Raw genomic sequence first — 14,903 nt, 5'->3', positions numbered from 1 at the left:
AAACCCAGGGCCCCACGAATGCGAGGCAAGTGCTCAACCACTGAACTACAACCCCAGCCCTTCTACATTTCATTTCTATGGAAAAATGGGTGACAACATCTCGAAGCTGCTTCCTGCTAAGAGAGGGTGAAGTTGGGGGGAAGTGACCCAAAGTCCTTATTCTCTAACAGGTGGGACATGACAGTTAATGATATTGAGCATCAGGGCAGTCCAGAAGTCCATGGTGGCAATTCGTAGTTGGCTAGACAAGGCATACATAGGGCATGGATCATAGAGTTGCAGGGCCTTTAGAGGGGTCCCATCTTTCCCTGGGTCCTAGCTGACCTTAGAGGGAAAGGCCAAAATGTTGGTTGCTTTTTCCTTGTCCAATTGCTTCCTTGATGATGGTCTCCAAGTTTTTGGTTTTAAACATCTAGCAGGCCTGTTTCACCAGTCAGATGGCCAAGGGTGTTGTGTTACTGTGTTCGGTTTTCTTTTTCTCAAAGTGGACAAAGATGGAGCAATCCTTACTCTACTGTTCAGGGAGAGAAGGCAGGAGTTCCCTGAAGCAAAAGAAGCTTTGGCAGCTGCTGGGATGCTCCCTCAATCCTTCTCTTTACTTATAGGAGTAGTTTCTTTACCTGAGGCAAACTCACCTGTCTCCTAACCCTCCAGCAGTCAGCTCTCAACAACTTCATCAGCCACCTTGTTTCTTCAGCATGGAAGTGGGGTTGCAGGCCTGCCCAAGAAAGCTGGAGTTGGGGCTGTTCTTGGGTTCCATCTGGGTCACCAGTTTGTTACCAAAAGCTCAATCCTTGTCCCCATGCCAATCTAATAATGAAGACAAGGTTTTGAGGGAAAAAAAAAAGAAGAAGAAGTTTTATTGCTTTGCTAGCAAAGGAGAAACACAGGAAACTCTTGTTCTAGAAGCTGTGATTCTCCTGAATTTATCAGTTTTAAGAGTGTTTCGATGGAGTCTTTATGGTTTTCTTTTAAAAAAAATTTTTTTAAATATTTTTTAGTTGTAGATGGACACAATATCTTGATATTTATTTATTTATTTTATGTGGTGCTTGAGGACCAAGTCCAGTGCCTCACACATGCTAGGTGAGCACTCTACCATTGAGCCACAAACCCCAGCCCTCTTAATGGTTTTCTAAGTATAAAATAACAACATATGCAAACTGAAATAATTTGACTTCTTCCTATCCTTTTATATCCCTTTTATTTCTTTCTCATGCCTGATTGCTTTGGCTAAAATTTCAAGTATTATATTGAATAAAAGTGGCAAGAGTATGCACTCTTGTCACATTTATTTTAGAAGAAATGCTTTCAGGTTTTCATCATAACGAATGCAGTATGATGTTGACTATGGGATTGTCATATACAGCTTTTATTATGTTGAGGTATGATCCTCCTGTATACATAGTGTGTTCAGGATTTTTATTATGAAGGGATATTTGATTGCTTCAAATGCATTTTCTTCACCTATTGAGATGATTATGTGATTTGTATCCTTGACTGTATTTATGTATTGTATTAGGTTTGATTTGCATGTGTTGAGCCATCCTTAAATCCTTGGGATGAAACCAATTTGATCATGTGTATGGTCTTTTTAATGTGCTGTTGCAGTCAATTTGCTAGTATTTTATTGTGAATTTTTGCATTCATATTTTTCAAGGATATTGGATACTAGGCTACAATTGTTTGTGTGTGTGTGTGTGTGTGTGTCCTCAGGTTTTGGTAGCGGGTAATGCCTTTATAGATTGAATTTGGAAGGGTTCCTTCTTTTTCTTATGGTATAGTTTGTATTAGTGTTTTTTAAAATTTTGTTAAGTTTGGTAAGATTCAGCCATGAATCTGGTCAGTCTTGGGTTTTTCTCTGTTGGGAGATTTTTAATTATTGTTTCAATTCATTACTTATTTCTAGTCTACTTAATTTTAAAAATGTCCTCTTGGGGCTGGGGTTGTAGCTCAGTGATAGAGTGCTTGCCTCACACACGTGAGACCCTGGGTTCGTTCCCTAACACCCATAAAAATAAACAAATAAAAATAAAGATATTGCATCCACTTACAACTAAAAAAATTTTTTAAAAAATGTTCTCTTGATTTAGTTTTGGTAAGTTTATGTGTCTAGAAATTTGTCCATTGTTTCTGCAGTTTTGAATTTATTTTCATCTAATTAATTGATTTCTGTGGGTATCAGTGATATCTGCTATAATATCTCCCATTTCACCTCGAATTTTATTTTGTCTTATTTCTCTTTAGGTTAGTTTGGCTAAGGGTTTTTCAATCTTTTTAAAGAATCAGCTTTTTGTTTTATTGATCTTTTCTATTTTTTTTAAAGAGTCTGTTTCATTTATTTCTGTTCTAATCATTATTATTTCTTCCCTTCTACTGACTTTGGGTTTGGTTCTAATTTTTCCAAGACATTGAGATACATTATTAGGTTACTTGAAACCTCTGTTTTTGTAATGTATATACTCATATCTATATACTTCACTCTTAACTGCTGCTTTTATTGTGTCACATAGGTTTTGGTAGGTGTTTTCTTTTTCATTTCTCCTGATTTCTTATTGACCCACTGTTGTTAAAGAGTATATTATTTGGGAAGGAGGAGTAGAGGGAAAAGGAAGATACTGGGAAATGAGACTGATCAAATTATATACATGTACGAATGTGGCATAATCAATCCCACTATTTTGTATAATTGTAATGTACCAATAAAAAATTTAGAAAGTGTATTGTTCAGTCTCCAGGTGTATAAGTTCTATTGCTGTTGCATCCTAATTTTCTCTGTTATGATCTGATTAGATGCAAGAATTGTATTTGTTAAGACTTGCTTTGCATGATCTATTTTGGAAAACGTTCCATGTGCTGATGAAAAAATATGTGTTCTGCAGCTGTTAGATGGAATATTCTTACATGTCTGTTAAGTCCATTTGATCTATTGTTTAATTTAACTCTGATGTATCTTTCTTGGTTTTTTTTTAATATGGATAATCTATTGGCAAGGTGTGATACTTGAAGTCACTCACAATTATTGCTATCCCTTTGTGAGCAGTAATGTTTGTTTAATCAGGTACTCTGATATTTGGTGCACATATATTTGCTGTTATTATGTCTTTTTGATGGATTATTCCCTTTATCATTATGAAATGACCTTCTTTGTTTCTTCTGACTGATTTTTGACTTTCTGTTTTGTTGGATATAAATATAGCTTCTCTTATTTACTTTTGGATTCCATATGCTTTAAATATTGTTTTTAATCCTTCTACTTTCAGTCTATGTATATTTTTTGCCAGTGAAATGAGTTTCTTGCAGGTTGCATATGTTGGGTCTTGTTTTTTAATCCAGTCAGCCAGTCTGTGTGTGTGTGTGTGTGTGTGTGTATGTATATATATATTTTAACAGTACTGAGGATTGAACCAGGGTCTCATATATACTAGGCAAGAACTAGTATGCTGAGGATATGTACTATATCTCAGCAGTCTGCATCTTTTAATTGAAGAATCAAGACCATATATGTTCAGGGTGATTATTGAAATGCATGTACTTGTTCCTGTCATTTTTTTAAATAATCTATTTTTTTCTTCCTTAGGTGTTTGATGATTTGCTATATGATTCTTTCCTAATTCTCACTTGCTGATCTACCCTGAGATTAATTTTGACCTATGCTCTGAGGATTGTGTTTATCTTGCTTCTTCTTTGGGTGTCAGATTTCTTTAAGTGTCTTCCATAATGCTGGTTTAATGGTGATAAATTCCTTTAGGTGATGCTTACCTTGGGAATGTCTTGTTCTGAAGGTTATAGTAATCTAGGTTTAAAAATCTTTTCTTTTAGAAATACAACATTCCATGCCCCCCCTTCAGAATTTGTTACAAATTTTGTTGTTTTTTCTAATGAGTTTTCCTTTATGAATGACTTGACACTTGGTCTCCTGCAGCTTTTAATATTTTTTTCTTTATTCTGTACTTTTGGCAGTTTAACATGTTGAAGAGAGGTTCTTTCCTGGTCTTATCTATTTGGGGTTCTAAATTCCTCCTACACCTGGATGTCCATGTCTTTTCTGAGACTTGGGAAATTTTCTACTATTGTTTCACTGAATAAGTTTTCTGTGCCTTTAGCCTGTAGTTCTTCTCCCTCTTCTATTCCAATTATCTGTAAGTTTGGTCTTCTGATAGTGTCCCATAGATCTTTTATGTTGTATACATTCTTTCCCAGTTTTTTCTTTTATTTCTGTCTGATGTGATAGTTATCAGACTTGTCTTCAAGTCCTTATATTTTTCTTTTTGCTTGATCTAGTCTATTGATGAGGCTTTCAACTCAGCTTTTTATTTGACTTTTTGAGCTTTTCAATTTCAATATTTCTGTTTGTTTCTTTTTTAAAATCTTTTTTTCTATTGAATTGCTTTCCCATATCCTGTCTTCCTTAATTCATTCAGCTATATATTTTTGTATAATCTTTGAATTCATTTATTATTTTAAAAATCATTGTTTTGAATTCTATGGAATTTCATCCCCTCATTTGAAATCAGTTACTAGAGAGTTATCCACTTTTTGAGAAGTTATATTAACTTGTTTTCTCATACTTCTTGCCTTTCTGTGTTGAGATTTTCACATCTTTTAGAATGAATAGCTCTTTCATTTTTATGTGAGGGCTTTCTGAGTGAACCCTCTTGATCATGGGCCCTGGGATATCAGTTTGCTTTATAATATTGAGTTTAATTCCAAATGGACTTTGTGGTATAGTTTCACTGTGGCTTCTTCACTTGTGATTAGTGGATTGTGACCCAGTGTGTATTGTGTCAGAGCCTGAGGTATCATCTTTCTCTGTAGGTCTTGAAAGAGTCAGTCCTTTTAGTAGTGAAGGTGGGTGTGTTGTAGATAGCGGGCATCCTCTGTGGTTACTTCTCTAGTCTTGTTAGCAATATGCAGTCTGAAGGGGTGTAGGAGTGGCCAGCACTAAGGTCCCTTAAAGATCTGATTCCACACTGAGTTATTTCTCTCTGCTATTGCTACAGGAGTCAGAGTCCAAGTGGGGCTTCAGGCTCTCCCTAGCTGTGTCTTTTTGGGCCCAGGTCATCAGCAAGGGGCTTTTATCTTCCTTATCTATCTTTTAAATTCAACTATCTGCCAAGGCTTGAGTAGGACTAGGGTATAGTTGTAATAAGGCACAATTTCTCTCAACTGGACCCAGGGGTGTAGCTCAGCGGTTAAACCCACCAAAAATGTTCCAGGTACTAAACTTTCTCAGCACTCCTGCTTAGAAAACAGAAAAGAAATGGCATTAACAACAATAACATAAAATCAAACCAATTATAGAAATACAGTAAAAATAAAATAACAACTGCAACACTGATAGAAAAAAAGGAACAAAAATAATATCAAATAGATTAAAAAGTTAAAAATTAATAAAAATAGCCAGGCATGGTGATTACATGCCTGTAATCCCAGTACTTTATGTACTTTTTCATTTAATTATTTTTTAAATAATTTTATGAAAATTTATGTATTTTTTCATTTAATTTCATTTAAAGCTGTTAGAATGATGTTGTGTTACTACAGAGCAAAGGAATCTTAAAAGAGGCCGAGACTGAGTAGAAATGCAAGTTGGGACCATCAAAAAAGCCAAAAGAATATTGATAAATATATCTTTAACTACAGTAAATCTTCCCTTTTAGTTGTACACTTTGCCCTTATAGTCATATACTTTTGCATAATTACAACCCTTTTGTCTTAGTAGTATGCAAGAAAAATCTCCTTAAATAGGAAACCTCATCTTACTTTGAATGATTTGCATCCTTTCTTGGCCATACAGTGAGAACGGAGCAGAAAAAAAGATGGTCTGTGTTTTAGTCAGCTTTTTCACTGTTGTGACCAAAGGCCCTGGCAAGAATAATTTTAGAGGTGGAAAAGCTTATCTGGGAGCACATGGTTTCAGAGGTCTCATTCCATACATGGCCAACTCTGTTACTGTAGAGGAGGTAGAACATCATAGCAGAAGGATGTAGAGGAGGAAAGCATCTGGGGTCATGGCACCAGGAAACAACCAGAGAGTCTAAGCTCAACTCATAAAATATATACCCCAAAAGCATGCTTCCAGAGACTCACATCCTCCAACCATACCCTACCTGCCTATAGTCACAGCTCAGTTAATCCCTACGAGGGGATCAATGCACTGATTAGGTTAAGGCTTTCGTAACCCAATCATTTCACCTCTAAACTTTCTTGCATTGTCTCTTATATGAGCTTTGGGGGAATACCTCACATTTTGTAAACCATAACAGTCTGGCTGGGGAAATTGGAAAGAAAGCTTCCTGATATTTGATAAAGATTTCTCTGTCTGACATCTTTAATGGGTGGGTCTACAATGTAAAACACTCACACATTCAAATAAGAGTATACAAGCATATCCTAAAGCATTCCTTTGGCACCTATTTCTCTTAAAACATTTAGCACATTCTCTCTGGGTTCTAATTGAACCTCTGTTTGCATATATGTTATTAAACTGAAAATTATTGGAAAGTGGAGAAATCTTTTAGTTGTATTTATATTCTCAATAGCCTAGGACAATACCAGAAACATAATGGAAATTTTTATAATTTATTTGTTTGTTTGTTTATTTATTTATTTATTCATTCATTCATTCATTCAGTGCTGGTGATCCAATTCAGGGCCTTGTGAATGCTAGGCAAGTGCTCTATTGAGAACAAAGTTCAGACCATTAGGTGTTTTTAATGGAATAGGGAAGGATGTTGTAGATCTGTATCACAGTATAAAAATAATGAAAATAGCACATTTTCCATTGGAAAAAAACCTTGTTTCTTCAACAGTATTAGGAAACCCCACGTGAGTATTTGATAGAATGACATAGAGGAACTAGGGCTGTTTTGCATTTGAAATTTTTTTTTACCATGCTAGATATAGTGACTATGTATTTGCATTTCTCCATTATCAAATGAACTTAATAAAAGTACCACATTAGAGTAGCATTTTAAGATTTAAATGAAATGATCTGAGCTCAACAAATATGTTATCAGCACAATAACCAGCTCTATTGAGTCTTTAATAATAATCATAGATGTGCAAAGAAAGAAAGAATTAGGCGTGGTGTTACATGCCTATAATCCCAGTGATTTGAGAGGCTGAGGCAGGAGAATCAGAAGTTTGAGGCCAACCTTGGCAATTTAGCAAGGCATTCAGTAACATAGTGAGATCCTGTCTCAAAATAAAATAAAAAGGACTGGGGATGTGGCTCAGTGGTAAAGCACCCCTGGGTTCAATTCCCAGTACAAAAAAAGGAAAAAGAGCAAGCTAGAGAACAGCAGTTCATTTAACTTAATTTGTTTATTTTGTGGGGCACCATTAACTTTTATTGCACATCACAGCAATGGCTTTTTGTTGTTCAAAAGTGGAAGTGACCTCATTTCAGGCCACTTCAATTTTTATGGTGTATGTAATAACCAATAAGACCTTGAATTCTTTGGATACCACGTTAAAACTTTACAAAAACTGCAAAATTTATGAGTTTGCAGTCGCAAGCAATTATCCATTCAAGAATTAATTTCTTCTTAGGTTTTATCAGAAGACCAGCCTAACTTCATCTGTTGCTAATTATTATTATTATATCAGAATATTCTATTGGCATTTCAGCAGAGGTACTAAGATACTATAGTGTGAACTTTAGAAATGAGATATTTCATATAGCATTTCATAGTAGGTGTTCAAGAGTCAGGGATTCTAAAACCCGTAAGAAGGATACTTATGGACCAAGAAAGAACATGTGATTCTTGAGAAAATAAGAATAATATGCTGTGGCTTCTTTACTTCATGGGAGAAGTAGGGGTACATGTTCTCTCACTTGATAGCTAGTGAAAAGGGCTTTAGAGGCATCTCTTAGACATTTAAAGAGCTCCCCTCCCATTGGGGAGCACAGAATAAAACTGGGAGTTGACCAAGAAATCCAACAAGGAGAGAGGTTAATTGCTGGATAACTGCTCCCACAGCAAGAGCTACACAGGGGTGACTAGTTGGAATTTGCAAAGGATATGTGTTTCCTGCAGATCAGAGGAAGGCCAGTGGAGGAGAGAGGTAGTCTTGAGCTGTTTTGACTCTTTCCCAGATAGACTTGGCTAGAGGGAGTGAGGCTCCAACAATGAGTCTTTTGAGTGACAGGTAAAAAGCAGGAATAAATTGAATAAATTTTAAGAGGATGGTCAGGACGAGAAGCTGTATTTAATTATATCTTGCTGTTAGTGCTTGTTCAATGAACATGAAGTCTATAATTCTTTTTTTTTGAAGTCTATAATTCTTTATATAGACTTGATGTCCTATGAGACCACTCATTTGTTTAGCACAAAATTATGATTATTTGCACTTATTTCTCTCTTTTGAGGTTGAGTTTTTACAAAATCAGAATAGGAAGTTATGATTTCTAATTCTTTATTTTGTTGTGAAAGATAACATACTTAGAGAAAAGAAGATAAAAACATGTATAGTTTCACCCAAATCCACAGTAACTACAGACTTGTGCAATTTTATTTTTTCCTTGAACCTTGACTCATGAGCATTATGTGTAATAATAAGTTCCTGGATTCCTTGACGTGGTCTACTATTTAATGTCAGCATCTTATTTGATTTTAAAAGTGCCTATACCTGAAATTCTCTGGATTAAACAAAGGGGGAATGAAGGGAAGGGAGGAGGATGGGATTACGAAAAGACCGTAGAATGAATCAAACATTACTTTCCTATGTTCATACATGAATACAATGAAACTCCACATCATGTACAATCACAAAAATGGGAAGTTATATTCCATGTATGTACTATATGTCAAAATACATACTTCTGTCATATACAACTAAAAAGAAGAAGTTAAAAAAATTTTTTTAAAAGTGCTTATATCTAGGGCTAGGATTGTGGCTTAGCGGTACAGTGCTCGCCTAGCATGTGCGAGGCCTTGGGTCTGATCCTCAGCACCATATAAAAATAAATAAATAAAGGTATTGTGTCCAACTATAACTAAAAAATAATTTTTAAAAAAGTGCTTATATCTAAAAGTAGATGTTAGGATTTTTTCCCTAAATCTGCCTAGTCTTAATATTAGATTGTTTCTTAAACATAAATTACTAAACTTTCTGAATAGGATTAAATTATTTCAGATTAGTATAATTTTTATATAAGAGATTAGACTTAAAAAATAATATGTCTTCTCAAGGAGATCCATACTGGGAGGCTCTGCAAGTGTGGGGTTGGGTTATGCCAACTTATTTGGTCAATTAACCTCCCTCTGTTGTTCACTTTTGAATCCCCAATACCAACATCTAAATCAAGATGGCACTGTTTGCCCCGCTTCTTCATTGCATTTTCAGATTGAACTCTTCTTTCTTGTAAGGGAATGAAAGAAATAGAAATATAGATGATTAAAATACTGTTTATATAATTAAAAATAATTTAAAATGCAAGAAGGCAAAGAAGCAAATGAAATTATTACTATGGTAAAGCCAGGATTTAAACCTTGCCTCACATGCAAAAGACCCTGGGTTCAATTCCCAGCACCACCAAAAATAAATAAATAAATAAGATAAAAAATAAAGCTTATTAGATAGGTTTGGGCTTTCTTTATCTGTTATGAAAACAGAGAAATATATGAGGAAAATTTTAAAACTGGGTACATTAGTAGAGATCATCTACTTCATTTTATAGGACAATTTGTTGTTGTTAAAATTTTAAATTATTAAGTGCTAATGTGGACTGGTGGTATACTTAAGTGGTGGTGTGCTTGCCCAGTATGTGAAGTTTCTGAGTTCAATCCCCAGCACCTCAAGGGGAGAAAAAATATATATATTAAGTGCTCATATGCCAGATACTGAGGTTTAGGTATACTTTTTCTTATCCTTAATAATTCTGGAGAGGTATGTATTTGATCCATTTTAAGATAAGAAAACAGAATCAGAGGAGAAGTGGCTTGCCCAAGGACATGTATAGTTTCAGAGTTGGAGATTTGACTTAGGACTGATTATTATGCGAGATCACTGATTTCTTTGGCACAAAATTATAATTATTATTTTTTTTTTGGAGACAGAATTATATTATTTAATATTTATTGTTTTTAGTTTTCTTTGTACACAGCATCTTTGTTTGTATGTGGTGCTGAGGATCAAACCCTGGCCGCACACATGCCAGGCGAGCGCACTACCGCTTGAGCCACATCCCCAGCCCAAAATTATAATTATTTGTATTTAATATTTATTTTTCTTCCTTTTTGGTTTTCTTGTTTTGGATTTTCATAAATCAGAACCAGAAGCTATGACTTTGGATTCTTCTTTTTTATTGTAAAAGATAACATACTTTCAGAAAAGAAGATAAATCATATGCTTAGTTTTATAAATGAAGTGAATACCCAGTAACTATTATTCAAGTAAAAAGCTATCTACTAGTGTATCAGTTAGTTTCCTTAGTAAAGGAACTAAGCCCAGGCCCTATGCAAATGATCTCCCCTTAATAGCTGGGTTCAAATGAGTGGATCCTTTAAATAGTTATAAAATTTAACCACTGTCATGATTTCAGTGGTCATTGCTTTGCAATTTGACCACTTAGGAATACATTCCTAAACATATCACTTTATTTTCTTTATATAAATATCTTTCCATAGATTAAAGTCACAGAGAGATATTAAGATAGATTGGATCTTAGGGGAATGTTTAAATTTACTTACAAGTACAAACTTTTCAAGTATTCAATTAAACATAATTGCTAGACTAATTATAATATTGCTTTGAGCTATAGTTCAGATTTGTTGTTAATTTATTCTAACTTTCCCCCATTCATCAGTGTGAACAATAACTTTTTGCATGAATATTTTTCTAAATGTGTATTATATTCTGAGGAATAAGTACAAATATAATTTACCATGTCATAATGTCTTTCTCTTTCCATCTTTTACAGCATGGGTAAGTTCCCTCTCCATGGGAATGATTTTCTTTTGCTGCCCCATAGCCAGTGTCTTCACAGACATATTTGGCTGTCGGAAAACAGCTGTCATGGGTGCTGCTGTTGGATTTGTTGGACTCATGTCCAGTTCTTTTGTAAGGTAAGAACTTGATTTCTTCATGCTGCTTTTGAAAAAGTGTTAAATACCTGAAGTTTTCTTTCAGGAACTTTACAAGGAGTGATCCCTTTTTCTTTGCTTAAAATGTTAAGCAGTAGGACTTACAAATTGAAATTTTGCTCATATCAGCAAATCAGATCTTGAATTTGAATGCTTTTGTTTGCGATGCCTAAATAAGATGTCTATGTCAGTCAGGATATAGGTGTTCTTTGGAGCCGAGAAAAATATTTCTCTCTCTTTTTTTTTTTTTTTCCTATTCACATAGAAATTCTAAAGCAAATAAGTTATAGTTGTCAGTTATCTGAAACAATGGCCCGAGTTTAAGGTCATCCCCATCTGAGGCCTGAGGGGTACAATAAGTGGTATTTTAAAGAGGTTGTTCATCAGCCCGACAGGAAAATATGTCTATTAATATGAATAAGACTTTTCCCCACATTTTTTAAAGATTAAATTTTAAAAATTAAATTTAAAGATTAATTCCAACCTGGGTAGAGAATCCTGCCTGTAAGATTATGTTAAAATGTTTGAATATCATGACAAAATGAAGTAGTTAAGTACACCTTAGAACAAACCTTAAAGTCAAAGTACTTTCCCTGTGTCTATTAGAAAAAAGATGGAGGGTACTGAAAAGATACTAAGCTCGTAGAGCCGATGGGTTTAGCCAAAACTCCAGTTGTCCTAGTAATTCCCTTGCACGGTTAGAATAATCCTCAGAAAAACTCTGGCTTAATTTGTAGCTCTGGCTAACAGGAACTGATTAATAAGAAAACTTCTTAAGATTATTTCCATTCTCTGTACTTTAGTGGTTTATCTTTTCTTTTATCTTCACTTCCTGCCTCTTTCTCTTCCCTACCTATCTTCATGCTGCTTTAGTTGAAAAACATGATTGTGGTCATTAAGGGGAAAAAGTCAAACTTGCATTTCTTGCCATGTTTATTTAAAAGTATTTAGTATTCAGCCAACTGAATTCTGATTTTATCCTCAACCACACACACCTGTCCCTCAAATTTAAAAATGAGCCTCTTTTATACTTCTTTTACCTAACTTAAAATTTTATTTAGATTTAAAAAAATTATATTGGGTAGAAAATAGACATTGTATCTCTAAATTGCTTTTATGATTTCTTTCTCCTAAATTTCATTTTAAAGAAAAAAAAGTTTTGTCTGAAATAAGATATTGTTTAGGCAATTCTGTGAGATCATTTATTTATAGTTCTTTTTTGACAACAATATAACATGTGTTAGTAGGCCTTATCAGATCACTTCTTTGATCTGAAACCTCCAGTTATCCATTATCTATCACTGTGGCTCTACCACCTGCTGAGTGTATCAATACTCAGGCTTTGGGGGAGAGAGGATTGAGAGGTAGAAACGTGTATAACCTGTTACTTTCCCATTTTGGTAGACAAAACACAAACAAGCATTATTTTTCAAAGTTTTTTTTTTTTTTTTTAAGTTTGGGAAATAAAAATTCTGAAATATATTTTATGTTGTCACCCAGTTCATCTCTTCTCTTCTCCTACTTTCCTCCCTGTCCAAGAGAAGCAAAATTTTGAAATCAGATTGACCCATGTAATGTCCTCACATTTTATTTAATTTTGTTATTTAACCTGCTGGTTAAAGGCTACCAAATTTTACAGCAATATACAGGAACAAGGGAAACATGTATAAATTCTAAGTATCAAACAGTAGAAGCACTCTTCCTCTGGTTTCAGTTCTGCCTTCTCAGGAAAGCCTCCAGCATCTTGGATCTCATCAGAGGCCCCTTTTCTGAATCCGTTTGCACATAGCTGTGATTTATATTGTACTTACTTAGTTGTTAAACTTCAGCAACTTGAATAATTTATTATTAAGGTTAACATCTAGAAATAAAGTTAAAAAAAGGCTCAGCATCAGTGAAAGTGCCATCACAAGGGCTCATGTACTTCGTTTTGAAGGAAAGAGATGAGACTAATTTTACAAGTGCTTAGTATTTAGTGTTGTAGGGCTGGAGATACAGCTTCATGGTAGAGTACTTGCCTAGTACATATGAGGCCCTGCGTTCAGCCCCCAACACTGCAAAAAATAAAAATAAATAATGCTTAAAAGAATGTTTCTGATTTATATACTTGGCTATCTGGTTTATAACTGACAGCATTACAATACTGAGGCATAATAGTTGATGTTCATAATGATACTATTTCCTTTTTTTTGGTACTGGGGATTGGACCTAGGAGTGCCTTACCATTGAGTTCCATCCCCAGCCCTTTAGGTTGTTTTTTTTTTTTTAATTTGAGACATGGTCTTGCTAAATTTTTGAGACTGACCTCGAACTTGTGACCCTACTGCCTCTCGGTCTCCTGAGTCGCTTCTCTTCTCTTCTCTTATAATGTGCTACCACACCTAACAATACTATTTTTAATATATACTTTGAAGGAAGCAGAAAAATGTTTAATAGTAGTTTTAGGTTATTTGCTTAAAAATTGCTTTTAAAATTTGACAATTTAAGAAGTTACAATGATCTAAAAAACTGCTTCTGTGGAAAATTTGATGCAGAATAAAGTATTGTTTTATATTTTGTCCTGTATTCTTAGGGTAGATGTATTTTTTATTTTTTAACTTAGCCTACTATGAGTAGCTTGAAGGCAGAACCAAATGTTTAATATTTTTTCACCAGGTGCCTGGTACCTAGTAGCTGCATAATATTTGTTGAATGTAGAATAGAGATTGAGTAGAAGATGATGAGAGTGAGGAGAGATAAATGTAGGAAAACCATTAGTGACTCCAGAGCCTGGTTTGAAGATAGTGCTTAGCTGCAGCTTAATTGAGGGAGAAGGGCATCTCAGAGAGAATTGCTAACAGGCCTTAATTTTATTAGATTCTAGAGCTCCTTGTGATTACCTCAGCATATTGCTAGACTAGCATTATTGTCCAAAATTTAATTATTAACCAACTTTATCTATCTTAGCTTCTAATAAATTGTTTGCCTTTACTACTGATAGCCTTTTGAATTAGACTTTAAAAAAAAAACAACCTAGTTTTCTTTTACTGCTTATCTTAATTGTTCCAAAACATGAAATTATATGATCCTTTGCCTTTCTAAGAAATGTATAATTATTTGGTTAAACTATAAAGTTCTTTAATCATTTATTTTTCTTTTGAGATGTCCATGGCCTTAAGGCTCCCAAACCAGGATCACTAATGGACACATTTAATTCAGCCTTCCTGAAATCAGAATATGATTTCTTGTTATCTTGCACAATGTTGGGAACAGTGCAACACAGGGCGAAGGTTGTTCTACAGCCCTTAGGCCAGCAAAAATGAGACACAACTGTTCTTCTGTGCAAATGTTCTTGATATAACCTTGGGAAGACAATATCAAATGCAGCCTTTTCTTTTACTATATTTCTTAGCAAATACCTGGGAAAACTCCATGAAATAATGAGTTTTCACAATTTAAAATGCTAATTTAAAAGTTTTATTGAGACAAGATTTTTTTGTTATTTTAATTACTGTCAATTTTACAAGACCTTTCCTGTCACCAACCTTTATTTTTGAGCTGTAGGGAACACAATTCCAGAAATCCATGGAAAGGGAAGAGGGACCAAAGTTACTGATGACCTTAACCATAATTTTTCACATATTCAGATTAGCTTAAAATATTTTTAGCTACATTCTGGATTTATTAAGGTTTTCCTTCCCTTTTTTGGGGGTCAATTTTTATTTATCGAAAATATGTTGGTTAAATAAAACCTACTTTTACTATAAGGTTTTATTCTACCAAGCACATGATAAAATTAATTAAAGCTGCTTTCCATCTTTTCGTCTTTAT

At 34.3% G+C, this 14,903-nt stretch overlaps 1 protein-coding gene across 1 annotated transcript in view; it reads left to right on the top strand.

Annotated features, from left to right (window-relative positions):
• Slc16a10 (solute carrier family 16 member 10) overlaps positions 1 to 14,903 on the top strand; it is a 120,039-nt gene that overhangs the window by 70,247 nt on the left and 34,889 nt on the right. The window contains exon 2 of the mRNA XM_027928269.2: positions 10,931 to 11,075. Coding sequence (XP_027784070.2) covers positions 10,931 to 11,075 — 145 coding nt within the window. The remainder of the gene's footprint in view (positions 1 to 10,930; positions 11,076 to 14,903) is intronic.

The sequence above is a fragment of the Marmota flaviventris genome, chromosome 6 (genome assembly GCF_047511675.1).
Source record: "Marmota flaviventris isolate mMarFla1 chromosome 6, mMarFla1.hap1, whole genome shotgun sequence".
Classification (NCBI taxonomy): domain Eukaryota; kingdom Metazoa; phylum Chordata; class Mammalia; order Rodentia; family Sciuridae; genus Marmota; species Marmota flaviventris.
The sequence above is the reverse complement of the archived record's forward strand: the minus strand, read 5'-3'. Positions and strand labels throughout refer to the sequence as shown.